Below are 27,160 nucleotides of genomic sequence, written 5' to 3' on the forward strand. Positions count from 1 at the left end.
CCACTCGTTGTCCTGTCTCCCCGCTCGAAAGAGTCTGCTCCGCTGATCCATATCGCCGGAAAGTTAACGCTTTAGCGGCTTAAACATGGCTTTTAGCGTTAATTAACAACGAATTTTCGCAACAACAAAAAAAAAAAATGCAAAATGCGGACGAGACGACAACAGGAAGCTGAAGTTGGCCGAACAACAAGTAGACAGAATGTTCGGTGACACGAAACCGATAAGCCGGCCAACCGCAGCAGCATCGATGGGCTAACAAGTCGAAAACATCGAAGTTCAAGGACCCTCGACGGAGATTTGCATTCTTAAATGCCTGGCAAATGCGCAGTTTTTTCGCATTTTAAATGGCCAGCATTATTCATGTGAAAGGGGATTTTAAAAGCCAATTGTGCGCCAGTTAATTTACCATTTTATTGATCCAGTTAAAGTCCGTTTGAATGCTTTACTCAATTTAATTGGATTCCGGTGGAGTTATTGCTTTCAAAGAATTTTGTATTTAGCCAACCAAGAAATGTAGCAAATAAAGCTTTTAATAAAATATTCAGTTTTTATTCAAGCAAACTAAAAATTAACAAAATGGTTTAAACATTCCTTAGTTATTTAGGGCTACTATTTACATGCACAGTGCTAGTGTTTAGGCCAATATTAGACTGCATTACAGTATTACACAGCAGAGGGTGAAGCGGTGTCTCTCTGGAGCTAAGATAACTTAAACGTAGACTAGACCATTAATTTAACTACGCGCTAAGTGGAAGAATCCGTGTATCGCTATAGGGAAGCACTTGGAAGTGTGTTGGAATTGCGAGAGCTATAGCTACAGTAAAACTTAGACCATTAGGAAGCACATCTGTCTATACTATATATCTATATATACATACAAAGAACCTTTCGTTACTCGTATACCATACACTTAATCTTAGATCACAGTGGCGAGATTTGTTTTTGACGCCTGCCCCATCGGTTCACAACCGATCCAGCGCAGACGTGCGCCTGCAACAGCCAAAGGGGATCCTTTTGCGACAGGGGATCCTCGATAGGGACAACCCCTTCTATCTGGGCGGACAGAAGCTGAAGTAGGGGAAGAGCTGGCAGTGCAGGGAGTAGAATCGCTTGGGATCGGTCTTGAGATCGAAGCCGTCCACCTTGATCACGTTCCACTGGTTCTTCATGTGGGCATAGCTGAAGGACACCTGATCCTGGAACGTATCCTGGCGAATGAACTCCATGGGCTCCAAGTGCGAGTGGAAGTTGTCCACCACAGTCAAGGGTACTTTTAATAGGTGTTCTGTGAAGGTTAAAATCAGTTGTTAAAGATTCAGTTTCTTCAAGATCTCATATGGGAATATTACCTATTATAAAACCCATTGTGACGTCATCCGGAAAGCGTATCTTGTCGCCGATGCTGGTGAACTTGCCGCCACCTGCTATGGGCAGCATTTTGAGAGTGAGGGCCCGGCTAAGACAGAAGCCAGCGCCGCCAGTGGCAAACCAGAAGGTTATCTTCTTGTTGGTCGTCGTGTTCTTCTGCAGGTCGAAAGAGAGCAAAAAGAGGTTCGAGATTAACGGAAGAACTGGCTCATGAATGGGTCCCAAAAAACCAAAAAAAAAACATAAAGAGGATGGCCGAACCAAAGGATAAACTCAAATAAATATCCATTTTTTCGATCTTATTTCTGGTTTTTGGCAATGGCCCACAGAAAATTGACTCGAAATTAACAAAATAAAAAATCGTTCAGGCCAGGCTAAAACCCGAAACGTGGCCTGATTAATTGACCATGTAAATGGACATGTGCGAGTTGGAAACTTAATACATGGGTCTGGCCAAAGCGTAAGTCGAGACTTGACAGGATCTTTCTCCCGCAAATGAAGCGTAAAGTTTGGGGTTTTTTAATTATGCACGCTGCTGCGATCAGGGTTGGATTGCTGTGCCAGTTTCTGAATGGGTTTGGCCCCAAAGTCTACCTGTTTATATTTAATTTTTTTTCATTGGCTCACAGCCCTGGCAACTGGCTAAGCCGATAAAACTATGGGCTGCACATTCATTACGGGATCAGCTGGCGATATTTCAAATGGCCTGGACTGGAAAACGGGTTCAAATTCGGACTCAAACTGGGACTCAGATTCAGGCTGCTGGCTGCTGGCTGCTCTCTGCTGCTGTTTCTACTTCAGGTTTTTTTGTTGCTATTGCTTTTGCTTATGCTATGCTATTCCTATTGCCGCGCCAGATCATATCGGTTATTAATGATAGCTTGCGCTGGCAGCTGGAAGCCAAATGGCGGCATAGACAAATGGCCATGCTGGCCACATAAATAACGGCTACACTCCGCTCCACTCCGTTTTCGGGACGGGCCAGCAAAAAGATGGAGAAAGGCGATCGCAGTGGGGCTTGTAATTACGAACTATATAGGAAAAATATGCAGAAATAACAGGCATTTGCACTTACGCTGTCCAAATGGATCTCCAGCGGCGATGAGATGCTCGGCTTGCCCAGATACCAATCCACACTGGGACTATACTCGTCCAGCAGTTTCACCAATCGCGGCACATTGACATAGTTGTCATCGTCAAAGTGACAGAACCACCTGAAAATAAGGATCGAACACATTAACATAGTATACAAGTGGAAACCTATAGGAGAGTTATTCCTTAGTTGTAAATTATTTGAGAATATTTAAAGTAACTAACACATTCCATAATGCCGGCTCATGTGAACTTAACCCTTGAGGAGATGACTAGGGTGGCCTTGGGAGTACCAGAATTAACCCACGTAAATGTGGCGGTGCTCCACAGTCTCCTGAATATCCTGCTCAAGAAGCTGAACTGCCAAAATGACGTGGTTACAATCAGTGGCTTTGAGGGCAAGTGCATGGAGCGAATCCTGCAGCAGTCGAAAATATCCCCACTTCCCTTCAATGAGGAGGCTGTCCTGCCCATTTCCGAGCAGCTGGACAAAGTCGAGGAAATGGAGAAGCGCATCAAACAGCTGGAGTGCAAATTGGAGTGCCACTTCCAGCAGATTCGCATTTGCAACAGGAACAAGGACAAACAGTACAGGGTTCACGCAGCCGAACGGTATGCCTCCCCCTGCGAGGATCTCTGCACCGTTTGCGATGAGGACAACAAAATAGCCTGTAGTCTATTGGCCAACGTGGATTTTATGAAGAAGTTAATGCGACGTATAGCCACTCCGATTATGGACCAAATGGAGGAGGTCAGCAGGAAGCTGGAGAAGTTCTACGTCACTCTTCAGGCTTTCCTCAAGCAAACTGAGGCGCTCTTCAAGCGACTGGAACTGGTCAAGCAATGTGTGGTGGAAATCGAAAACCTGAGATCTTTGGTGCAGGAATACAACCTGACTTTCCTGGGAACCATGGAGGAACTGCAGGATATGCTGGACAGCAAACTGGACAAGGTACACATGCCTGCTTTGAAGAAGTACATTCGAGATCGTTTCGATGACATCGACCGTCGTTTGAAATTGATTGAGGAGAAGGATGCCTGTCCCAGAGCTGCAGGATTCATCAATACTGGAATATGTTGCTTATCCTGCAACAGTCCCAATGTTGGTGTCGATGTGGGTCCCCAAAACATGGGCGTTTTCCCCGATGCCCCAGTGAGGCACATCCCAATGTTGGCTGGTTTGCCTCCGCAAAATTGCCAGAAGACCGTGGTCTGCCGTGCGGTGGAAAAGGAACCCACTTTGATGGTTCGGGTTAAGAATATTGATCTGAAAGTGCTCTCCCACCGACTTAATCGCCCTGCCACGGGAAAAGTTTGCAAGCTGCCTGAAGCCAACGATGTCATTTATGGAGTTCGCAGTTCCTGTGTTTCTGGATCTTAGGTATTAGTGCCCATCCAAATCGATTTGTTGAGACAATAAAGCATATGCATGTGCATGTGGCCCCTCTCAAGGCTGTTTCCGTTAAGTCGCATAAAAAGTGCACTAATTTAGATTGCAATTACCGGCGGAGTCGGGGTCGGAGGCAAAAGTAAAGCCAGATAAAGATCGCCAGTCCGCGACTGCAGCTGCAGTTTTTATAGTGACAAACGATCAGCCATATCCGGTAGCCCACGGTGGACTAATGATGGCATTAAGCGGCAGCTGAAAGGTCCGAGCTGGCCATCATTATCGTGGGGCTTGGGTGCCTGGGGTTCCCTGTTCTTCGGAGGGGATTCCTGGTCTTTGGGGCGATATTGGTTACAAGGGAATTCGCTTGGATTCCAATGGGGTTCGATAAGGAGAAATTTGCAAGTCATACTACAGAATTCCTTTCTGTTTATTTAAATCAGCATCGAGTTTAAAAAGTATGATACTTTATTGTTGCAACCGATTAAACTAAGAATTTACCATTTAAGCACGGGAAAACTTGATGTGTCTCATATATTTTCTTATTTAAAAGAAAACCAATAATAAAGCATCTTTAATTTTCGTTTATGGCTTCAATTTAATAAGACATCAGCCATTAAGTGCATCATGTACCTAATCTTGCTTTATATTTCAATTAATTTACCCGAAGAGCATCCTCATCTTCGACCAACCAAACGTATTTCTTAGTGCTTTTGCGACTTTCGTTGAGCTCGTAAGTATTCAATAAAATCGAATCGAATCTTGGAGGACTGGAGGATTGGCTTGTTTTGTCTTTGCTTGTCGCTGCTGCTAGTCGGTTGGGTAATTTAATATAATTTTTATTGCATAAGCCGCGACTGGAGGTGGATTGTGTGTGGTACTCGGATGGTGGATGCTACTCCTTTGGTCTGGCATTCATAAATTGCCGGCTGCCTGGACGATGTGGCTGCCGTTGTCTACGACTTCTGCTGCTGCTGCTTTTGCTGCTGCTGCTGCTGTTGTGGCTGCCACATGCGATACCTGTGCGAAAAGGCAGCGACTTCCCAGTTCCTCCCTCTAAACTATATCCCCCTCTATATTTCCCCCTACTTGAGCGTTTGGCTGCTTCGTGACGCATAAAAATGCGCGTTTAATTTGCTTAATTATGCACAGAGCACACAAAACCCATTCCCCCTTTTCCGACTTCACCGGAGGCAGCTGCTTTCCCTGTTTTCCAAATTGAAATCTTGCCGCTAGTTTATGTTCGTTGTCGTTTAATTAACGCTATCCCCCCACTCCCCTCTCTGATTTCTTTGGCATTTATGAAAATGTTTTCATTCGGCGGTTCTTTCGATTCGGGTTATCGATTCGGGGATCGCTGATGGTGGCTTTTCCCAGTTTCTCCGCTTCGAAAATTGTTTGTTTGTTTGTTTTGGGTTTGCCGGCTCTCGATTTCTTTGTTTATCTCTGCATCGGATTGCACTTCACTTAAAAAAATTATTTATTCTTAAATTCTTAAGAAAGATAAGGTATTTTTTTAAATTAAAAAAAATATTGTTTTAAAATCACATATAATTTTAAATGTAAAGCCAAAATTCAAATGCTTGTGTAACTATGTTTTTGAAACCCCATTTAAGCAATTAGATATATCTGAAATTCCAATTACTCATACTTAAAAGACATAAGTAATATCAAAGAATATCTTAACATTTTCTCCCAGTGCATTCGAATGTGTGGCCGTTGGCCGAGAAAAATTGAAATGCGAAACGAGTGCAAACTTGAGTTTATTTCCATAGCCGTTTTTCCAATTATTCGCGCTGCTGCTGCAGCTGCTCTTTCCATATAGCTTGGGCTACACTATATATCGGATGTTGTTGCTGCTGATGTGGGCAGATTTCGATCAGTTCGCCAGCTGGGCGAAGCTCTTTCTTTAACCCACCCGCCCGCACCGACCCACACTTAACCCCTTTCACCCACTAAAAAAATAAAAAAAATAAACCCGCTGGCGGGGCGTTGGCGGCTGCGTCGTCATTCCACATTGCAGGCGAAATGAGTTTATGTCTGGAGCCACAATAAAAAATGATTGACGGGGCACTTCAAGTCGGCCAAAGGAGATATATCTGGAGTTGCAGGCCGTTCGGGATGCGGGCTTAATAGATTTCGCATTAAGAGCGGCAGGCAACTTAGTAACGAACAGGCCGCGCTAAAAGTATTTTGACAGCCGGCCAAAGATAAGCGATCGCCAAAAACCTCGACAGACGACGACGATGACGAACTGATTTCATTCGGCTTCGGTTTCGGTTTCTGGTTTTGTTTTTGTTTTTCGACTTCTCGACTTCTCTCCTTTTTAAAATAAGAGGCAGTCAGTCGTCTGAGGGATCTGCTGCAATTAGCAATAAGTCAGCTGTCATCTGTTCGAGCAGCAGAAAGTATCTCTCGGGTCTCGAGTTTCGCGGATTGATACAAATCAATGTGTCATGTTGTCTGTGGGGGCAGCCAACAAGATATTTACATTAAGCAGCGGTCCGACCACTTAAATCAACCAAAATGTTTGCCTCATTAACGGAGGCATTCCACAATGCGACTGCTGGCTGCAGCGAGAGCTAAAAGGGAAATTAATCTTCCCACTCGAATGCAGTTTTCGATGCTATCCACTTGGACTGCACATTGAGAAAAACTGAGCTTTTTAAGAAACAATTCATAGCCCAGATGATTTACATATCTGCGTGTTAATAACAATATTAATAATAATACAAATTATAAAAAATACATAGATATAAGTACCCATATGGTTTTTCTTTGAAAAAAAAAAAAATAAAAAACCATTGCAGCTAAGCCACATGATTTATCTTTTTTAGTAGAAATTACAGATATTATTTACTATTTTATATCAGGATTTTCAGCTATTTTTACACAAGATATTTTTTTGTTGTGCATCTGAATGAATCACATTTTAAGAATCTTTGCGCCTGCGCATATCCAAAAGCGTTTTCCTTCGGCAGCTGGTCAAACAATTGAAACGCATTTGTCAACCGACGGCGACCGAGCCTGACAAAGCAAATCATTAATTCTGAGACAGAGTATCTGTATCTTGTGGCTGCGCGCACTTGAGCCCGCAAATTGAAGGCAATTGCCGGCGATTATGCGAATTGCTCTGTGGGTGTGGGTGTGACTATATGCGACTGCGAGTTGGCGAGAGGCGCTAATTGAAATGTAGAGCAAAGCAAAGCCACTTCCCGGATGTGGAGTAGCAATTGCATTTCCTAGTCAAACTCCATATGCATATATTATATGTATATCGCTTTGGCTGTCACTGTTGCACAGTTGCAATTGCAGTGAAATTGCCTGTTTCCGCTGCCACAATTCCGACAAAGATTCAAGCATTTAAGCATTCCTTTTTTTACTCTTTTTTTTGTAGTTGTTCACGCGGCGACAATGTCAACAAATGGACACGTTGTTCTCCCTTTCACCATGTCGGAATCAATTGAATAATTGGGATTGTTGTGGTGGTGGTGCTGCTGCTGCCACAAGTGGCAAATAAATGAAATTGATGCTGATGCTGATGCGTTTCTAAGCGGGTTGGGGAAGTGTCGCCATGGTTCTTTTCCCCCAAAGGAAAAACCGTCAGCTTCACACGCATCTCTTTGCTCTCTCTATAAATAGCTGCCCCTGGCCGCAAAAACCGTGGAAAAGAGGGAAAATTTTCTCACACATAGCACAACACAACACAACATATGGCTTTCCACATGGCACCGCTTTCCCCCACCATGGGCAACAACCCTCCGGCCAAGAAAGTGCATTAGCGACATCAAACCGCGATTAAAACTGTCGCAGCCATAGATGGATTGTCTGTGAATCGTGTGTGAATCGACTGAGACTCTATTACTTTACGGCTCCAAGTGGGATTAACCCCAAGTCGAAGTGGAAGTAAAAGTCGAAGGGTGAAAAGGGGGTCGGCTGCTCTGGGAAATTTCCTTGATGAACCGTATCGAAAAGTCGGGCGAATCGAATTCCCACGCACCCACAGACTGGAAGAAGTAACATGCAGCATTAACATCATCATCAGTCGGTTTGATTCATGCCACAACCATTTTTGGCCCATCCTTCGGCACCATTTCTCTCTGGTGCCCCATTTACATTTTATGCTGTGAATATTACGCATATTACGTGTTGTAATTACACCCAGGGTCCGGGGTCCCGAAAAACGAAAAGCGAAAAGCGAGCCGCTCTTATTATGTCAAAATGTTGATTACGAAACGTGCCCGGTCGAGAGAGTATCCGTGAGATGCGAACCCCGAACCTCGAGCCTCAAAGCTCGGTTTGCAATCAGATAAGTGGATAACCGTTTATACAATTGCCTGACAAGTTTTGCGCCGCACACATTAGGTGTGGCCCATAAAAACCCACACCCAAGTCAAAGCGAATCAACAAACAGCAACAGACACGAGATAAATTAGAACTTGAAACAAATAAATCGAAGGAGATTAGGCCGGGCAGCTTGGAGAATGGAATTTAGAGTCGAAAAAACACACAAAACTAATTAATAAATACCCGCGGCCCTCGAATGTCGCGCACAGTGGGGCACACCAAAGCATCGAACCTTTGGCGCCTCCATTGGCCCGGAATTTCTGTACGAACCTAATTGATGATGGCTGTTGGCTCGGCTTCGGCTTTCCACTTCATCTGGGAGTGGGAGTTGCGATCGCTTCTTGAGTGACGGGCCAGGTCATCGCCTAGTCCGCCGCTCTATGACTTGCAGTTGCTATTGTTGCTACTGCTGTAATTTTAATTAAATTGCACTAATTGTTTGGTATTATAATGGATACCCAACACCGACAAGCAACAGCAACAGCGGCAACGGCGGCAACAGCAACTGCAATTAGCCATTCAAGGCGAGCGAAAGGCGTTCCACCGCTGCCACCGTACAGTGGGGCAAATAATTCATATTTTATGGCGAATAAATTCAAGAAACGCAATTAAGACAACTGACTGGATTTGCATTTAATAGTGCTACGTTGGCCCAAGACGCCCCACGGTTGCCGAAACCAATTGCGAGCAACATGTTGCTGCCGTGCGTAAGAGTCGTTCGGCAGCAGCGGCAGCAACAACAGCAACTGAAACAGAAACAGCAGCAACATTTGGTTGTAAAAAGCATTTGGGGGTGAGGCAAAAAAGCAGCAAAAGCAGCGTGGCATAATTGCCAGTTCGAATGCACGTTAATTAACCTCTTTTTTATGTTGTGCTGCTCGGGTTTTCTTTTGGCCCGGGGATTTCGGTGCTGCTGCGGAGTCTTAAACGTTGCCAATCAGCCAGAAGGATGCCCGGCCAGTTTCCTGTGCCACCTGATACCATTTCATATCTCTTTTAGCTTCATTTTTGCCCTCCACTTGGACCCACCACCAGCAATACGAGCAACAGCAACACAAGCAACCACTGCAGCATCAGCAACTGGAGGAGCAACATAAACAGCACAGCACCAGCAGCAGCAGCAACAACTGCCTCATCTTGCTCATAACTGCACATTTTCATTGCTGGCCATTTATTTTGTTTCAACAATTTGTTGTAGTGCCTGTTGCTGGTTGCTTGTTGCTGGTTGCTGGTTGCCTTGGCTATTGATTGCATGCTCCGCGCTCGTATAATGACAGTTTCAAGTTCTAAGCCAAAACGGCAAGTCAACTTAAGATGAAAGCCAGCCATCCAGCCAGCTCGTCATCCTCATCATCTGGAGTCCGAGCATGTCCAAGTTGTTCTAGATTTCTTGAATGTTGTTGCTGCCTTTGCTGCTCGCTGTAATTACAAATAAGCGAAGGCAGAGCAGCGCAAGAAAAAAAGTAAAAAATTGTAAAGAGAAGAGGAATTTCTAGACTGCTCCTTTGGGCGCTAGTTGAAGTGTCTTTTCTGGTCCGCTCCTTTTTATTCTTGGGCTGCGGTCGCTGGACAAGTTTTGAGTGGATGTTGCTGCTGTTGCTGCTGCGTCTTAATTGCGCAAATTAGAACGCATGGCAGCTGCAGCAACTGCGGCGCAACCGAGAACTGGGTGTTTGTATTGCCCATGGATAGAATGATGGGCTTCTCCTGCGGTCGCTTATTAAAAGCATTAAAGTCTATTATTACAACAGCAACTGCGGCAGCAGCAGCAGCAGTAAACCACAAAGGAGTCATTGCTCCCTCAAGCCTCAAGTTGTTAAGCAGAAATGCATCGAACGGGCATTAAGCCCGCAAATATGACAACATTTTAGGGTCCGAGTGGAGAGGATTTTGCTGATGCTGCTTCTGCTGATTTTGCTGCTGCTGCAACAGCGGCAACGTGCAACCTGACCTCTTAACTCCCCAGCTAATGCCATAATTCTGCGTGAAATTGAAGCTGAGCACACGTATGGGTATCCAATCAACGGGGGAAATTACAAAGTTGGAAAGTATAATAAAAACATAAAAAGATCATAAGGTAGGACCTCAACTAAAAATGCAGCAATAGCTTTTCTAGAAGCTTCGATATTTAAAGTGATTAAGACAATGGTTTATACTTTTCTTTTTTAATACTCCACTTAAAAAGGGGATTTCTTTAATCGGAATAGATTACTTGTGAGTGTTTAAAATGTATTGTAATAATCTCTTTTCTAATTGTGCTTTTAATAGTAATTCGAATTCATAATTATTTTGTATATCGGTTTCATTTGTACTCACTTCTTGCCGCTCTCCAGGAAGACGTCCAGTTCGGCGGACATTTTGCAACATAGCGCCTTGCGAAAGTGGCCCTGCGAGCATTTCGTGTTGATGAGATGGCCCTCTGAAAAGAAGAAGGAGCAGAAGGACGAGGATGAGGAGGCGAAGGTGCAAAGACTGATAAAGATTGGTAATTAAGCGGGCCAACAAGAAACAGAAGGAGCCGCTGGCCGTGGGCCCACTTCTATGTTAATTAACTAAAAGGCCAGGCGAACGCGGCCAGCAGAACAGTAGCTTGTTAGTCGAGAATGCCGCTCATATCCAGCGGATACATTTTGTATCGTTTGACAGCCGCCGCCGCCGCTGCAGATAAAGATGCCACGGATGCGAACGAAAAAAAAGTTAAATACAAAACAAAAAAAAAAAAAAGGAACAAAAAATCGAAATATAAAAAGCGAAAAGCAGAGCAACGCACAAAAACTTTTGCGCCTTAATTGGATGAAAATTGTTGAAATATTTAAACACAAGGCAACTGGGGACGGGAACTTATCCTTTGTCCAGCCAGTTCTGGCACATAACTCAAAATCCCCGAGCGTGTTTAGCCGAATCCTTTTGGCCTAATCAAAATACCAAAGGAGTCTGCCTTTGTGTGTGTGTGTGTTTGTGTGTGTGAAACTTGAGATCGTCTCGAGTTCTTGGGTTCTTGGGTTCTGTGTTCTCCTCTGTGTTCTTGGCTCTTGTCCGCTGGAGTATGCAAAAATGAAATACAATTTTTAAGCGAAATTGAAATTTGAACTTTTTTTAATTAAACCCCCGAAGAAAATCGAAGCGCAGGCCGAGCTGCAATTCAATTAAAATGCGGGTGAGTGATGAAGCTTCCTCACTCGCTCTGCTCTGCTCTGCTCCTCTGCTCTAAGTATATGGGGATATGGAATTTATAAACTTTAATCGGTTTTTGGATGGCCCAGACAGTGGCCAATATTAGGCGGTGCTGGGGGCGTGGCCATTGGCTGATGTGAAACTAAATTGAGAACGGCCCAACTGAAGGCAGCGAGATGAAAGGCAAGGGATCGGGTTCTTGTATTCTTTTTTTGGTTTTTTTGGTTTTCGGGATCGAAATCGGGATCGAAAGGTAAGAGGTCGGTGCTGCTTTTGGTGGTCAGGTAAGGAGGCTGTTATTCTTTTGTGATAAATTCGTAAATTCGTTTTTCTTCCTCGCTTGAAAACATAATTTTTTGGGCAAAAATCGTCGGTGGAAGGGCTCGGGCTTAAATAACTAATGGCTTCCTCTACTCACTTGTCTTCTCCTGGTAGTAGTGATCATCCGTGTCCGTGAAGAACCAGGTCTGCAAATAAAAGAGTGGTAAATCAAAGTTAGACGTTGTGTATGGTATTTGCATAAATGTGGTTCATGTAAATTACAAGAAATCGTATCATGGGAAAGTCTCAAGACTCGTCTCTCGAGTCTCCCCGAGTTTTGAGCCCACTCTTCGGTGGCTGGCATAATTATTCGAAACACAAAAAACGCGTTTGGTCAGCAGCTTACAAGAAGGCGGCCAGCAATCAGATAAGGAAATTCCCACACACCCTGTGTGTCCCACCAACTCTCTGGCTGTCTTCAAAAGCGGTCCGAGAAATAACTCAAGCAAAAAGCGCCCCAGAAGAAGCGTCTTTTATGCATCGCTGACTGCGGTAGGGTTCTCAATTCGGAATTCTGAGGTCTGAATTCTCAGGAGGTGTACGTATGTAGGTACTTCCCGCTCATTAGTGGCTTTCACCAACCGCCAAGCCATTAACCCTCCAGCCAGCATAATCTATTTCGCGACATTCCCCGAGGGGCTGCCTATTTTTTCTACTCTCCGTTGGCCTTAATAAATTTGTTACTCGAACAACTCAATTGGCTGGGTTCCCTTAATAACTTTTTGCCTTTGCCTTTGTGTCAAATCAGGCGAAAATCGTTTTAAAGCTTTGACAACTACACGAACAGCTAGCTATAGCTATTGTTGTTGTTGTTGTTGTTGTTGTTGTTGTTGTTAGCCTTGTTGCTGTTGGCCATGTTGCTGTCTTCGTTATTGGGAAGTAAGAGGTACGGCAACAACTTGGGCAAACAATACGCCCGCTCCGCAAGCATTTTGAGCAACGACTTGTAACAGTTAGAAAGTCAACGTTTGCCAGTTTGCCAGTTTGCCAGTTCGCCTGCAGTCGGAGTTCTTTATCCGCCAAACTGGTGGGGCACACCAAACACAGCACACAGCAATCCGAGCACATCAGCAACTCCGGCGAACACCAGCAACACACCAGCAACCAGCAACAGCAACCAGCAACACCAAACAGCCGAGTTTCCAGCGACGTCTGTTGAATTTTCATGGATTTTTACGAGATTTTTTTCGTTGTTGTTGTTGCTGTTCGCTTCTTTCTTTTCCAGTTCACTTTTTTCCCACTTTTTCTTTGGGAGTCGTCGGGATGGGGACCACTTCTTCCCCGCTTTGGGGCGAAAAATGTTAACACCATGTTGCCGGCTTGTTGTTGTCGCTGCTCCTATTGTTGCTGTTGCTGCTGTTGCTGTTGCTGCTGTTGGTGTTGCTGCTGCTGCTGCAGTTGCAGTCCGCACTTGACTAGCTTTTAATTTATGTGACTGTTCCAACTGTTGACAAACAGCATTACAACGTGTTTCGCAAATTTATGGCGAAACTTGGCCGCTCTGATGGAAGTGTCCCATAAATAGAGTTCTTTAGAACGCCGAGTTAATTGAAAGCAGCGATTGGAAATGCGAGACTGACAAAATCAGGCACGGAGAGAGTATCTTTGGGATAAAAAGATTGGGAAAAGGTAGGGCTAGCCAGTCATCTGTGAAAAAGCATCTTAAACTGCAGCTTACTGGTTAAAGAGAAATCTTTTGATGTAAGTGATTTGAAATGATATAAAATCCTTGATAATATAATAATAATAATATATCTAAGGAAAAACAAATCTTACCAATTTAATTAAAGACATGAGGTGTTTAAGAAAGAACTTATAGAAATCGAATGAAACCCAAAAGAGGGATCTGGAGTTCATAAATTTGGCCAACACTCGGTGGCCGAAATCTGTTCAGTTTGGCTGGATTTTCATGGCGTGGATTGCACTCAATTGGAACGAAGCGATTGCCACAACAATTCGTTATGTTTTCGGCGCCCAAAAGAGGCAACCAGAAAGAGCCAACAGTTAAAAAGGCGGCCCAGGAAAAGCACAAGCCAAGAGCACCAGCTGGCCAACTCCACAGCTCCACTTGGCCAACACAACACTACAGCACTACAGCACTACACAACAGAAAACTGAAAACTGAAAACCGAAAAGCGGCAACAAGCAATGCATTTTCAATGGCGTCTGCGTCTCTAACTGCAGCTGCGGGCCAAAGGCAACTGTGGCCAACCATTTGGACAAACCATTGAAGCATTTTTGGCCGTTGGCTGTTGGCGTTGTTTTCCTCTTACCAATGTGCTTTGTTTTGTTTTTTCTTCTCGGTCGCGCTAAAATTTAATGCCCACCCTTGCAAAAATCCCCCCACCCTTCTGCCCCTCGAATCCGCAATCCTCACCTGGAGTAAAAAGCACGTGGGGTGCGGTCAGCTAGCCGCGCATTTTGTCTGCGGTTGCAGCTGGCCGGCCTTACATCTAGACCAGGCCCAAACCGAACAGCGAACAGCTCCGAAAGACAAAAAAGCCCACAGCTCCGAAATGAACCGTAGCCAAACGGCGGCTTTGTCTGCATTTTTGCTGCACTGGCCTGGCCCAAAACGAAAAGTGGCCAAAATTATAATCTATGAGCGGGGGGCGTGGACAATGGATATGCTTTCCCGAAAAGTGTCCAGTGCAGCCCCGAAAGACCAAGTGAAAGTTTGGCCAAAATGAATGGTCTCAGGATGTGACTAATTTCGTCAAGACTTCCAATAGAGTTGCCGTTGGTTGGGGGAAAATCGGTTTATTGATCGACTTTAGGAAGTTCACCGTTACTGAACCCATAAAAAAACCTATTAAATTTAGTTGCCAAATCGCGTAAGTTATTAATTTTAGCAATTCAATCGCTGTGGCTTAAAAAAAAATATGAAAAGTGATTTATATGATCAATTTGAAGTAGATCCTGTTGGTCAATCCAATTACAATTTTATTTTAAATTAATTTGTGTGCAAGTTAAATTGCTTGTCTTTTCCCCACAAAAAAAAACTATTTTAATTAAAAATCTATAAATTATTCCCCAATAAGTCACACCCTTTGCTAGACGTAAAGTGCTTCCCATAACTATAGGTTCATCAGCAGCAACGCACACGCATCGCATCGTTCAATTCAGGAAGCGACCACAAGTTCTGGGCGTTTCGCATTTTGCGTAATCTTCTCCGGCAACAAAACCACAAAGGTTGAGATTTTAATTATGGGTTTTTGGGATTTCTCTGTTTCCTGACCTTCCCCCGAAACACCTGCTAGCCCCTTGCCACGAGATCTGTCTTCAGCCGAAGATTCGAGCCTCGGGCGATTCGAGCACAAAAGTGTTAAATGCTCACAAGAGAAACAAGCAAATGAATCAATTACGTGATTTGTTGTGGGCCAAAGCCAAACTCTCTGGAATCGAATAGCTGGGTATTCAGCGGGGTAATCCACTCGGCGTTCAATTAATGCGATGGCAATGTAATTAAGAGCCAATCAAGCGGCACATTCCGGAATCGAATTCCGTGCGGATCAACCGAACGGGTCAGTCGAGAGTTTGTTTACAACGCAAATATGAACTGAAAACGAGCAGCAGTATTAAAAAGGAAGTTGCATGCGGGCGCCGAGGGATAAAAAGTGCGATGAGGTTGGGACTTCTGACGGAATTGTGTCGCCGCCAGCGGATGAAAAGGCAGCAACAATTGAAATTCCAATTCATTGCGAATTGAATTCAATTGAAGAGCATTGAGAGCACAACTCAAACAGAGCAGAGGCCTCGCAAAAGTTCAGGCACGGGCTGTTACTATATGATAAAAAGCGAGTGTACTTAATACAGTGCGGTTCATAGCAGTAGAGTTAAAAAATATTTAAATCTAGAGAACGAAAATTGATTATATTGATTAAAAAGTATACCATATAGCCAATTAAAATGATTTTTCATAATGATTTGTTGGCTTCTCCTGCATCTTTTTATTCAACATCACACTTAAGATCCGTGCTGTATCGAAAAGTTACTATATAAACATCTGTGGGTTTTGTGTTCTATCCTCTGCGTTGGCGGCACACTTTTGCAACCGACTATTGTCATTAATTGGGCTTTAATTGGCAGTGCATGCTCGCATACATGATTTCGGGGGAAAAAGGCAAATCAGAGCGGGAAAGCTCGAAAAACTGAACAACGAGTTCGGGGACCAAGTGCGGATGGCAGGCGGAGGTCCGTTTCCTTATTTATGAGCAGCTGACGCAACCAGAATCGCTTTGGTACTACACTACACACTCGACAACTTGGCCGTTTAGTGATTCATCATTGGGCCTTTGCACGGGACTGGCTGTCAACGTCCGAGAATCGAGAATGGAGAACCGGGAACCGAGGAACCATGGACGGGAGCCCAGTGATTCAGCCGTGCTCGAGCAAACGGCAACGACATTAAAGCCCAGCAGACTGCAGAGCGGAGAAATGCCAGCAAAGGAGCCGAGTTAATGAGATTTAAGCCGCAACTGTGGGACATGGCGCGTTATGAATTTAATAGCCCCAACTGGGGACCGGCGACACCAAAAATAAAAGACCAGAAGAGAAAAAGAAAAATCAACACCGAGTGGTCGTCTAACAGAGTTTTACGACATTGTTTTTCCAGGGAGCCGGGTACCAAGTACATGTAGGCCCAATAAAATGCGACGAGCTTTAAAGGAAATCTGGTTTTATTCCGCAGAACTCTCAAGTGAATAAAAAGCAAACTGGTTAGCTGCCACCGTTCCATGCGAATCAATCAAACAATAAGTCAGGCAAGCCAAAGCGAAACTGAAGCTTCATTAAAAGTAAATAGTAAATCAAGACAAGCAAATCGAGACAACCACCCACAGGAACACTCCGTGGACAGCCTGTCAGTCCGTGTTCGCCGATTTATCCGTGGATCCATCCAGTGAGATCCAGTGCTGACATTTGACATGCGTCCGCCGGTCCAACAAATGAGGCACAGACTGTGGCCTGTACGGAGTTTGTGAACTGCGGAGTGCCACTGTGGGCATGCAAATATCGGGCTGCTTTGGCTTTGGCTTTGGTTTTGGCTAAAACTGGTAGCCAAAGTCAGTGCAGGTCGAGGCAAAAGTCAGTGGCAGTGGCTGGCTGGCTGGCTGGCTGGCAGTTCGCCGGAAAATACATCCAACTGGAAATAAAAACGAAAATGCAAAGCAAAGCGATTTCCCCTCCCTCTAAGCCGCATCGGGCATTCAATCAAAGTCGAGCTGCAAACGGCTCGCCAGTTTTGGCCAAAACTGTTTACAGTAATTTATGCTCATTTGTAAGCATGAAAAATTTGAATCATTCATCAAACGTCCGACAAACAAAGAGGCGGGGGAGGGGGGATGCAAAGGGGTTACGTTTTCGAGTACCAGATCTCTTGATCTGTAATGGCAAACACAGTTGCTGGGCTTTCAAGAGGTGCATTGACCCCCCAAAAACCTTGCCTTTAAGATTTTTGAAGTTTAAATCAGTTTCGGAGTTGTTTCTTGAATTTTTAAGAATTAAATTCTTTAATTTACATTCGTTTCCGTACGCCTTTCTATCGCCTTCTTTTCAATTAAAACATTTAACTAATTATGGGTTATGGAAATACGTTCCTTTCGCATTTTTCTTTACATTCTTTCCTAAAATAAAAAAAATTGGATAAAAATAAATACAATTTATAAATGAAAATGTTATTTACTTTTACGATTAACTCTTTGAAAAAATTCAAATTAGAACAAATACCTGTTTAAGTTACTGCAATGACAGTCGAACTCCTTTGGTATACTTGCTCCCCATGGACCTAAAATTTGTTCATTTCCCCCAATTGCAACCATTTCTGTGCACCCCAGCAAGGGAAGAAGAGTACCCACATCTTGTGATCCCCAATCCGAGTCTTCCTCAAAAAACAAGCTCAGCATCGATTCGACATCGGGTTCGCCAAGTCAGGCTTTGCCCTTTTATGGGCGCTGTCTTGACAACAACAAACAAAACATTAATCAACAGCAACAACAACCCGTCGACAAAGACAACAAAAGCAACACAAAACAGCAACAGCAACAACAACAACAGACAAAGCAGCAGCAACAACGTTAGCTAGCAATTACAACAAATTGTTTTCAAACGCTGCTGCTGCTGCTGCTGAGCAGCCAATCAAATCGAACGCAACTTTGAGTTGTTGCCTGTCGCTGCTCCACATTGCTGTTAACCACACAGCAAATGACGTGCAACAACATGAGCCCCAGAGTTTCCATCAAAATAATTGGCCAGAGCCAAAAGGAAAATAGAGGAAAAGATGAGAGGAGCAGGCCAATTGTTGCCGGCGATATGTTGCCCGTTGCTGTTGCCGCTGTAAAATGTTGCAAGTGCACACGAGCAACTTTGGTTGCTGGCTGGCCAAAACTGAGAGCTTGTTGTTCGAACATTTAGTACGGAGATCGATAGCGATAAAAAATACGATTTTAAACCCTTTATTTTTGAAGCCCCTTCCGCTCCTGAGGGGTTTGCAAATATGAGACACAAAAAAGCCCCTTTTTATTGCCGTTGCTGCTGCTGCTGTTGCTGTTGCTGTTGCTGATGGCAAAATGCCTGGAAACGTGCTCGTCAAGCATTTTTACAATTTTCCAAAAAGGTACAATACACACACTCACTCACTGGCATGTTCCTTTGGGGGTTATTTATTTGTGTTTTCGGTTCATGGTTTTTGTTTTCTCTGTTGTTGTTGTTGCTGCTGTGACTTGCCTGCAATGCAAGTGCCAGTCAGCAACGTCAACCGAGGGGACGAGTGCAGTTTTGTGTAAACAATAACAAAACACATTTGTGACGCGTGATTTTGCATAAGTTGGCACTACGTTTCAGACGATATTGCTGCCACAACAGCAACATAAACTCCAGCAACAACAGCAACACCAACGGCAACGGCAACTCGAACAATGACAACAATAAATATCCTTTCACCACATGGAAACCCATTGAGCGGCCGGAATTTGATTATATTTCGGTTTACCAGTTTACCAGTTTAGCAGCTTAGCACTTAATGAAATCATAAACAAAAGCATTCGTTTAGTTTTTGCCAAATATAAAACCAAATGCTATTAGCCGCATTCGTAATCGCTAAGCCCCAAACGAATGAAGACATTTTTATGGCCAATTAAGCGACTACCAAACTCACCAAAAATCATAAATCGCCGAGCATAAAAATTAACGAATGAAATCGAATTAATTCCCGCCAGCTTAAAAACTCATTATGCAAATTGGCCAAACCCCGGCCAGAGTTGCCAAATATCTGCGAGGTTCGATCTCGGCCAACCTTTGCAGTTCACCCCACTTAGCCAATTGTCGCCCACCCAGAGACCTGCTAGAAAATTAGCTGCTGCGGCTAATCGCAGATCGTTAAATCGTTGGATCGTTAAATCGTTTAATCGATGGCGGGGCAGACTCACCTGATCGCGGGCCAATTGGAACCAGGTCTTGATGATCAACGCCAGCCGGGTGTCGTGATAGTTCTTCGTCGTCTTCACGCTGATGAAAATGTCATCCAGCTCGGTGACCGGCGGCTGAGGCGTTGCAGTCACCGCTCGCTGGGATAAATCGCGGAGCAGCTCCCCGTTGCGGCTCCTCCGCGCCAACTCGGTGAGCAGGGTGGCCGTGGGTCGTTCGCTCACCTCGATGTCGCTGAAGTTGAAGCTGCGGATGTCCTTGCGGATTATCACGGTGGTCGGGGAGGCGGCCGGTGCTCCTGCCCCCGGCTGGGTGGGCGTGGACGACTGCACGTACTCCTGGAGCAGCTGGTCGCGGTGTGTGGTCACGGGTTCACTGGCCAGAGCATCCACCTGGCTGTGCTGCACCTGCAGGGAGAAAAAATGTATGAGTTATATATATATATATATATATAAATGTAAGTGTATTAATTTATTGAAGTTTTAACAAACTAATAATCCATTTCAATTGGTTCAAATAATATAATTTCATTAATGCATTTTATTGTATCATTTAAGATAGTTATTTATTTAAATTTATTTTTTACTATCTATAATTTAATATTTGTAACGTTCGAAATATCCAATAAATAATAGAATTTAAAGAGAAATATAGAACATATATCAAATACAATTCTCAGTGAGCAAATTCCGTGACCTTTTCATAAAAGGTCTTATAAAAAATATTATAAGATATAGATCTTATAATATATAGATCTTTCAGAACTGAATTGCTGAATAACTGCCGAAAGAGTATCTCTTTTTCTCCCAGTGCGTGCCGGAAAGAAGATAGCAAGTGGCTGGGGTTAATGTAAATTTGTTGTGTAAATCGCACGTAGGGCAATAAAAAGATGAAGACGCCCCCGCTCCATCGGAGACACTCAGCTCAGCTCGAACCCAAAGTAAAACTGGGACTGGAACTGTGACTCCCACTCCTCGGATTCAACTCCGGACATTTTCACCTGGCAAACAAAGGCGAACTTCAATGGCAAACAACAATGGCAAACAAATGAGCGGCAGCAGGCACAGCAAACAACAGCAACACCGCCATAAATGCTGAGTAAGAGCAAACAAACTGGGATCGGGATTGGGATTTGGGATTGGGATTGGAATAGGGATTGGGTTGCGGGATAGGGATAGGAATAGGGATCGAGATCGGGGATCGGGGATCGGGGAAGCGAAGATTTCTTCTTCGTTGAGTCGGAGTGAACTGCTTGATTAATTTCCACTGATAACAGGTTCATTTGCTTTTGTTGTCGGTGATTCTTCAATTGCTCTTCTTCGAGATTTCCCCCTCAGTTCGTTGGCTCGTTTAATGGCCCTCTGCGGAATGGGGACAGGTGGGGCGTGGAGTTTCGCCTTGATTGAGGCGAAGATAAGGGCCGGCGGGAAAAACACAACTCGAATGGGGAATACCTTGGGTGAAAGACAGCCCAGTTCTAGCACTTCTATTTCCAAAGTCGGAATGCAAATCGGAAAGCAACTTCCGCTATAAATCTACCACGAACTTCCATCCTCTTTCTTCTTCCCGGAGATTTCTCTTTGGCCCCGCTGCTTTATATTGCTTCACACGATATTGTCTCGTTGATAAAGCGGCCAACGAGCTGGGCTCATAGAATTTTATTGCCGCACGATCGACAGTCAAACGGTGTTCAATATAATGACAGCTCCCTAATGAGGAAATGGGGAGTGAGACGCTGATGCTAAGCCGAAGACAGTGGCAGGTGTAAACTGCCGTCGTCGCCGATGGGAACCTGAACCCGAAACCCCCTAGCAATTAAAATGTTGAAATATTAATTTGGCGGCGGCAGAAATTGCGAGTATGGGAAATCGTACGGATATTTGCCGAAGAAAGATAGCGAAGAAGTCGTGACATGAGTGAGGGATTCGGTTGGAAAAAATCAACAACAAGCCACTGAATAGTGAAAGCCGCTGAGTGGGTTTACATAACTGGGAGAACGCCTCTTTCAATTAAGCGGGTTCCGTAAATTCAAGGCTCAGATTGGATTAGAATGTGAGCCAGTTTCCAATCCCCCGACATGATGCAAGTTCTCTACCCCGTACTAGTATGCAAATCAAGTACACGGACTACGGACTACGGACTGCAAACAGCACTGCTTTGTGACACTTTTGTGGGATTTGCGAATTACTCGAACGTGATGAAACTGTACAAGCACAGCTACAGAAATAGCTACAGTTGCGGATTCAGATTCGGTTCGAGATACAGATACTAACGCGAGTCCGACACGTGTGTCCATATATGCAGGCCGCCTGCGCACTCCATCAGATACGAGATACAAAACACAACACACAAGCTGCACACAAAGAAAATATATGTATTTTGAAGTGATTTCGAAATAAATAAAGTACAATAAAACAACACAGTAACCTCAATACTTTTCTGCGGTTTGTCAACCAAAAGGAATTCGGTTTAATGCCACAGAATTTGAATGATAGTAAATAACTATATAGAACTGCTCAATGGTTTATAGTCAGGTATGTCTTGGCATACAAAAATCTACTAATTGAGATAATTCCACATCAAGATCAATCATTTCGGGTAATTATTTCTCTGTGTGCACAGCATACAAGTACCAGGGGAAAGGCGTCTCAATAGATATAAAGCCGGAGCCAAACCCAAAACAAATTTAACACGGTCCGCACAATCGTTGCACCCCGCCACGCCCACTCGAATGACTAATGCTTCATTAGCCGAGTGATTAATATGTTTATAAGCATTTCCACGTCAATTAATAACGAGCCAGCCAAAAGAATCGGGCGGCGAGGTGCGAGTGAATGATATGAAAGGGCGCCAAATGGAATCTACCCCCGCGCGACCTGTGCGAAGATTAATTGAGTTTAACTCTGGTCCCATAACGGAAAACATAAATCAGCGAAATCGAAATCGAAAATCAAAGGCAATGCCCAAAATGCAATCAGAATCGCTCGCCTCCAGCTGGGCGAGCGGGAAAATCTTCATTAAACGCTGTTTAACAATATTATCCGTAAGATACGGATCTAAGATAATATACACACAACAGCAGCAGCCAAGCAGTCGGGCAGCCAGGCAGCCAGGCATCCAGGCTCAATTAAGCGACCACCAAAAGATACCCAGATACCCGGTTACTTCTTTTTATCAGGCGCCTTCTGCAGCTTAATGTCGTCAACTTTTTCGGCCTGATTATGTGAGCTGGGCCCAAAGGAGGGGGTTGTGGGGCAAGAAAGGCAGTAAGGCAGCGAAGCAGCGGCAACCAGCTGCATCCAGTTGGCCATGGGAAGCGGAGGCACCTGCTTTTGGCCTGGCCAAAAACAGGAATCACATCATCACAGTCTTTGTCTCTGGCTGCCTCGAAGGCTTCTGCTGGTTGTTGCCTTCCTGAAGCTGATTTGCATGCTCCTCAGCTGAAGAGTTTGTTAATGTTATTATGTATTTACCATGCACTTGGAAAAATAATGAGCTAAGTATTCAGAAAATTTCTTGAAACTTGGGGTTCACAGAAAGGGAGAAAAATGGTTTTAATGAAAAACATTTCAATAAGCTTTTCAGTCATTGATGACATTTGATTCTTAGACACAACCAAACTAATTTACACAAAACTTGAGTCTCTTATTTCACATGTTTTGTCTGCTTAGAAAAGTTTTGATATCCTAATCCCTAGTATCATCTTACTTTTCAGTGTAGCCACAACAAACTACTCGAATCAATCAACAACTGATAGCCATTCGGCGCGCCACTTTAAACAAATTCATAAACAACCAAATCGTTTGACGATTATTATTCATTTCGTTTATGATTTATGCGTCAGCAACACGCGACACGGCGACCTGGCGACGTGAGTTGCAAACTGGACAAGAGACATGATACCGGGAACCGTGGATGGATGGGGCTCGAGGCCCCCAAGCCCCCACCTAATCTTGAAATTATTGCTTTATCAGCCGAATGCCAAACCCATTTTAGTGTGTGTCCAGTCGACTGTTCAACAGTTCGAGGAATCGAGCCAAGCGAAGTTAACAAACAGCAAGTTTTGCGCAACATTTAGGAACAAAAAAGAGCACTCATAAATAAAATACAAAAAAGAATTAAGCAAATTGTACATGGCATGCAGTTTTAACTGGGACAAGTCACAGACCTCCGATGGAAGAACTTCAATTGAAAAGACCAACAACGAGCACCAGTTGTCGACAGTTTTTTAATCCGGCTTAGCATTTAGTAGTGCGATGTGTGTAGCACTAATTTCTGTCGAGTTTCCGGTTAGACCCGAGTGTACAGAACAGTACAGAACAGGAAAAAAAAAGTAAGGCAACTGGAAGATCCACAACGGCAACATCAACAACATTGTCCGAATTAAAACAACATAAAGTTTTTAATTACACTAGAGGCAACATGCGAAAACATTTCTGAGGAGGAGGAAGGGCCACAAACTCACAGAAGCCCCAAAGTTGAGCAATTGAGTTGCAAATTGAGGAACCGGAAGGTGGTGAATGGGGGGATTACATGGATATTTTTGAGGATGCAGGAGCTGATTCAATTATGAGCTCTAAACTCTGTTGCCAGGGGCGAAAAGTTGAGAAGTTTGCAGAGCTTGGATTACCGATCGAGGGAAGGCAACAACCCATCACCCAGGGCAAAGTTTAATAAAGGAAAATTGCAGTCAAAGATATGTTCCTTTTCTGATTAAACCATAATACAAAGTACGATTAGATAACTGAGAGTAACGAGTTTTAAAGACCGAAGCAAACATGTAGCTTAAATGCTAGCAATTTAAATGGTTTAAAATAAGGTAGCAGTGAACATTTAAATTTAAATAAAAGTTTATTTAATTAGGCAGCAAAAAAACGAATTTTCCTTTTACAAAACAAAACTTTTTGATGCTTTTAAGCTGGAATCTAGTTCTTATTTCAAAAACTTGAAAAATATATCAGAAAGATACTTTATCCGAAAGTGTCAAAAGAACGCAAACACTCAGAAGTCTATTTTTGGTTGAAATGCAAGGCATTGTTGGCCAATTCCCACGGAACTCAACTATTTGTTATCTGTGATGCGACTGACAAGATTTTCCACTGGACGAGTCCGTTGAGCTCCACCTCCTTGGGTTGTGGCCTTCTCTCAGCCTCAGGTTCGTAATATTAGCACACAATATTTTATTACACAAAAATTTATGCAAAAACCGAAGCAAAAAAGGAGAACAATAATAAATGGGAAGAGAAGACAGGGCTCAGAACCCTGACAGGCCCTGGAATCGGGCATCTGAAAGCTTTGGCGACGCTCTGCCGACGGCAAAAAGAAGTCAGGGATGAAAGATTTTGCTTTGCCAATCGAAAGTTGGGATACTCTTGATAAAGATTCTTTGGGTAATAACTTCTAAATAGATAGAAAAGGTTAAGGATAAGCAGGATAGTGCAGTAAACAACCATTAATGACAACTAAACAGCTGTTATGAGTATTAATTTCTTTTTTTAGAGTTTGTGATTTACTTTTAAAACTTTTTTAAATTTACAAAATAAAGATACTGTTAGTACATATTTAACACGATAAGAAGTATACCCCTTAAGATGGTATATCCTTTTAAAATCATTTTACAAACAACTGAGCCTAATTATAATACCTCCAATGAGGGTATAAAAGCGCAAAAACCGAAGAGCCGAAACTGTTTTATATGCAAGGCAAGGGCGTAAAAGGTTTTTTAACGGCCAAAGCCGAACGCCGGACGCATGCGCAGCTGCAAAACTCAAATCGCCGGCGTTGATTTATGAAAGTGCACGAATCGTCGTCGTCTTCCTCGACGTCGTTGCCGATGATCGGGGATAATGCAAATTGTCTGGCCTTTGCAACTTATGCAGATCACCTGGCAGGCAGGCAGGCAGCCCGGCACACACGTATGACAGTTTGTTACTACACCCACGCACTGGAATGGATCGCTCACTCGCCCACTGAAGATCTGAACTCACTTGGATCCCCGGATATCCGTAGGCGCTCTGGTAGAGCAGCAGGGTCATATAGACGACGGCGACGGCTAACATCATGGCTTGCAGGATTCGCTTGAAACGTTGCGGCAGCGAGAGCACAGTCAGGCTCATCATACGATTACGGGCCACTACGCGCACATCGAAGCCCCGCGATTCGATCACTAGGTTTTCTATACGCAATTTTCGTTCTTTTCCACAGGGGGTCTTGGGTTTTACGAAATTTTCGGTTTTACGAGTTTTACGAATTATTTTATTTCGGTTTCTCAACACGCGCGCACTGACGTCTTGCTGGTGGCAAGGTTGGAAAACAACTGATTGGGGAACGCGTTTCGAGTTAGCTTGGCGGCTCGGCTCTCTGTTCCAGCGAAAATCGTAAACAAAACAAAAACCAGAAAGACCAGTAAGCGGGGAGGCAGCAACGGGAGAGCACAGAAGAGAGAGGAAGTGAGAGAGTCTCCCCAAGTAGACCTGCTCCAATTGGAAGCGTGGGCCGCTGCAACTGCAATTTTCCAATGGGGGCAACTGGCGCTCTCTTGGATCGCTGCTCTCCCTGTCTCGCTAGCGATCTCTCTCGCCCCTCTCTCTTTAGCTTGTGCCACAGTAGCTGCCGAAGGCGATTTTCGTGTGCTCGTGTCAGCCGATCGCTCTTCGTGGGTGTCGCCCCCGGCCCGCCCACTTCTGATCAGAATCGGAATCGGAACCTAGTACGACAGCCTTTGAAGGTTCCTTTTTCCAGTTGGCATACGTATCCTTTAAGTAAACATAGCTCAAGCAGCTTGGCAGCGCTCCAAATGCGGCGATTCCTTGGCAATGTCATATATCCCCCCTCCCCATTACCCTGCCACGCCCCTTCGCCCCTCGGCGACGACAATTCCATTAAAAGTTGTACGTTGTCACTTTGCGTTAACTTATCTGTGGAGCATGTTGTGCGATCGCATTTTTATTGTCGCCATTGTCTCTCGCTCTCTCCATCCCTCTTTCTCCGGAGTCCGGACTGTTTCCCTGCCCACACAGGGAAGCCAAGGCAGACACTCAAATATTACACTCAGGAAAAAGTTTAAGAACAATTTAAAAGTACATACTTAAAGTTACAATTAATTTGTTTTTTCTGTATTTACTTCAGCAATATTATTTCAGAAAAAATTATAGCATACTTCCTCGCAATCATATCTTCCACTGACATAAAGTCTTAGAACGTTTTTATATCTTTTTTCTCAGTGCGTCGAATGCATCCACATCTCACGTGCGTCGGCAGCGTTCTGCGACGTTTCTTTGTCGCTTGGTTTTGTATAGCACTTGGCCTGCTCCCCACTTGACAATGCTTTGCATGCCGGGCAGCCATCCAGTGCCTGCCCCGCGTTCCTTGCTACCCATCCCATTGCGATCCCATCCAAAACCCATCCTGCTCCTCACCAGCTTGTCATATTCCATGTTTGTGGCGGCGACAAAAGCTCTTGCGGCTGCCTCTGCCACTGGCTCTGCCTGCGTCGACAGCGCTGGCCGCACAATCAGCAACTCGGCATCTTGTTCGCTGTCCCTTTGTGCGCCTTTCGCCTGAATTGCATTAAACAGAGTTGCCGTTACACAGAAAGAAAATTTGATATAATAAAAATAAAAAGGAATATAAAATTTGTGAAAAAGAGAATAAGCAAAAAAGTATGGAAAGCCAAAACAGATTGTTTAAGAGTTACACCTCTAAATGCAACATTTGAGAGTAAATGTACTTTATCGCAGTATTTTTTTAATTTTTGGCAATAAAAAGTTACTTGCAGTGCAGCGAGTCGCAGACCAGGCCAACCTTGTTCTGCCACAGAAAAAGACATCGCTGGGCTCGAATCAAGCCGCTTGCTCCCCATTCTGCTCCCCGCTCTCCCCACTTCCCACCGCCCACTCCCATTGCTCATTTTTAATGTGCAATTCCGTATGTACAGCTCGTAGCCATGGCCACCATTCCACTCGTAGTGTGTGTGTTTGCATAGCAGCTTGGTCGCTGGTTAGGCATGTGCCACCTCCAGCTGCAAGCTCCGATCCCCCGGTGCCCAAC

The 27,160-nt window shown here is 44.2% G+C and overlaps 2 protein-coding genes across 2 annotated transcripts; one reads left to right on the top strand and one right to left on the bottom strand.

The window, feature by feature from the left end:
- Positions 1 to 527: 527 nt before the first annotated feature.
- On the bottom strand, positions 528 to 25,414 carry LOC108093160 (fringe glycosyltransferase). The gene is made up of 7 exons (XM_017193107.1): positions 25,099 to 25,414; positions 19,114 to 19,518; positions 11,787 to 11,835; positions 10,511 to 10,613; positions 2,444 to 2,582; positions 1,350 to 1,524; positions 528 to 1,285 (listed from the first exon to the last, which is right to left on the bottom strand). Exons 1-7 carry the CDS (start codon positions 25,228 to 25,230, stop codon positions 1,050 to 1,052), a joined length of 1,239 nt encoding a protein of 412 aa, XP_017048596.1. The 5' UTR covers positions 25,231 to 25,414; the 3' UTR covers positions 528 to 1,049.
- LOC108093161 lies at positions 2,589 to 3,926 on the top strand. Its single transcript, XM_017193108.2, has one exon. It carries the CDS (start codon positions 2,696 to 2,698, stop codon positions 3,839 to 3,841), a length of 1,146 nt encoding a protein of 381 aa, XP_017048597.1. The 5' UTR covers positions 2,589 to 2,695; the 3' UTR covers positions 3,842 to 3,926.
- Positions 25,415 to 27,160: the final 1,746 nt, after the last annotated feature.

Source organism: Drosophila ficusphila, unplaced genomic scaffold (assembly GCF_018152265.1).
Source record: "Drosophila ficusphila isolate 14025-0441.05 unplaced genomic scaffold, ASM1815226v1 contig_106, whole genome shotgun sequence".
NCBI lineage: Eukaryota > Metazoa > Arthropoda > Insecta > Diptera > Drosophilidae > Drosophila > Drosophila ficusphila.

Excerpts from the sequence above, each read along its gene's own strand:
- LOC108093161 (XM_017193108.2), top strand. The coding sequence starts at position 2,696 with ATGCCGGCTCATGTGAACTTAACCCTTGAGGAGATGACTAGGGTGGCC.
- LOC108093160 (XM_017193107.1), bottom strand. The coding sequence starts at position 25,230 with ATGATGAGCCTGACTGTGCTCTCGCTGCCGCAACGTTTCAAGCGAATC. Across the intron at positions 10,614-11,786 it reads CTACTACCAGGAGAAGACAA|AGGGCCATCTCATCAACACG; the intron begins GTGAGTAGAGGA and ends TCTTCTTTTCAG. Across the intron at positions 1,286-1,349 it reads CACAATGGGTTTTATAATAG|AACACCTATTAAAAGTACCC; the intron begins GTAATATTCCCA and ends TAACCTTCACAG.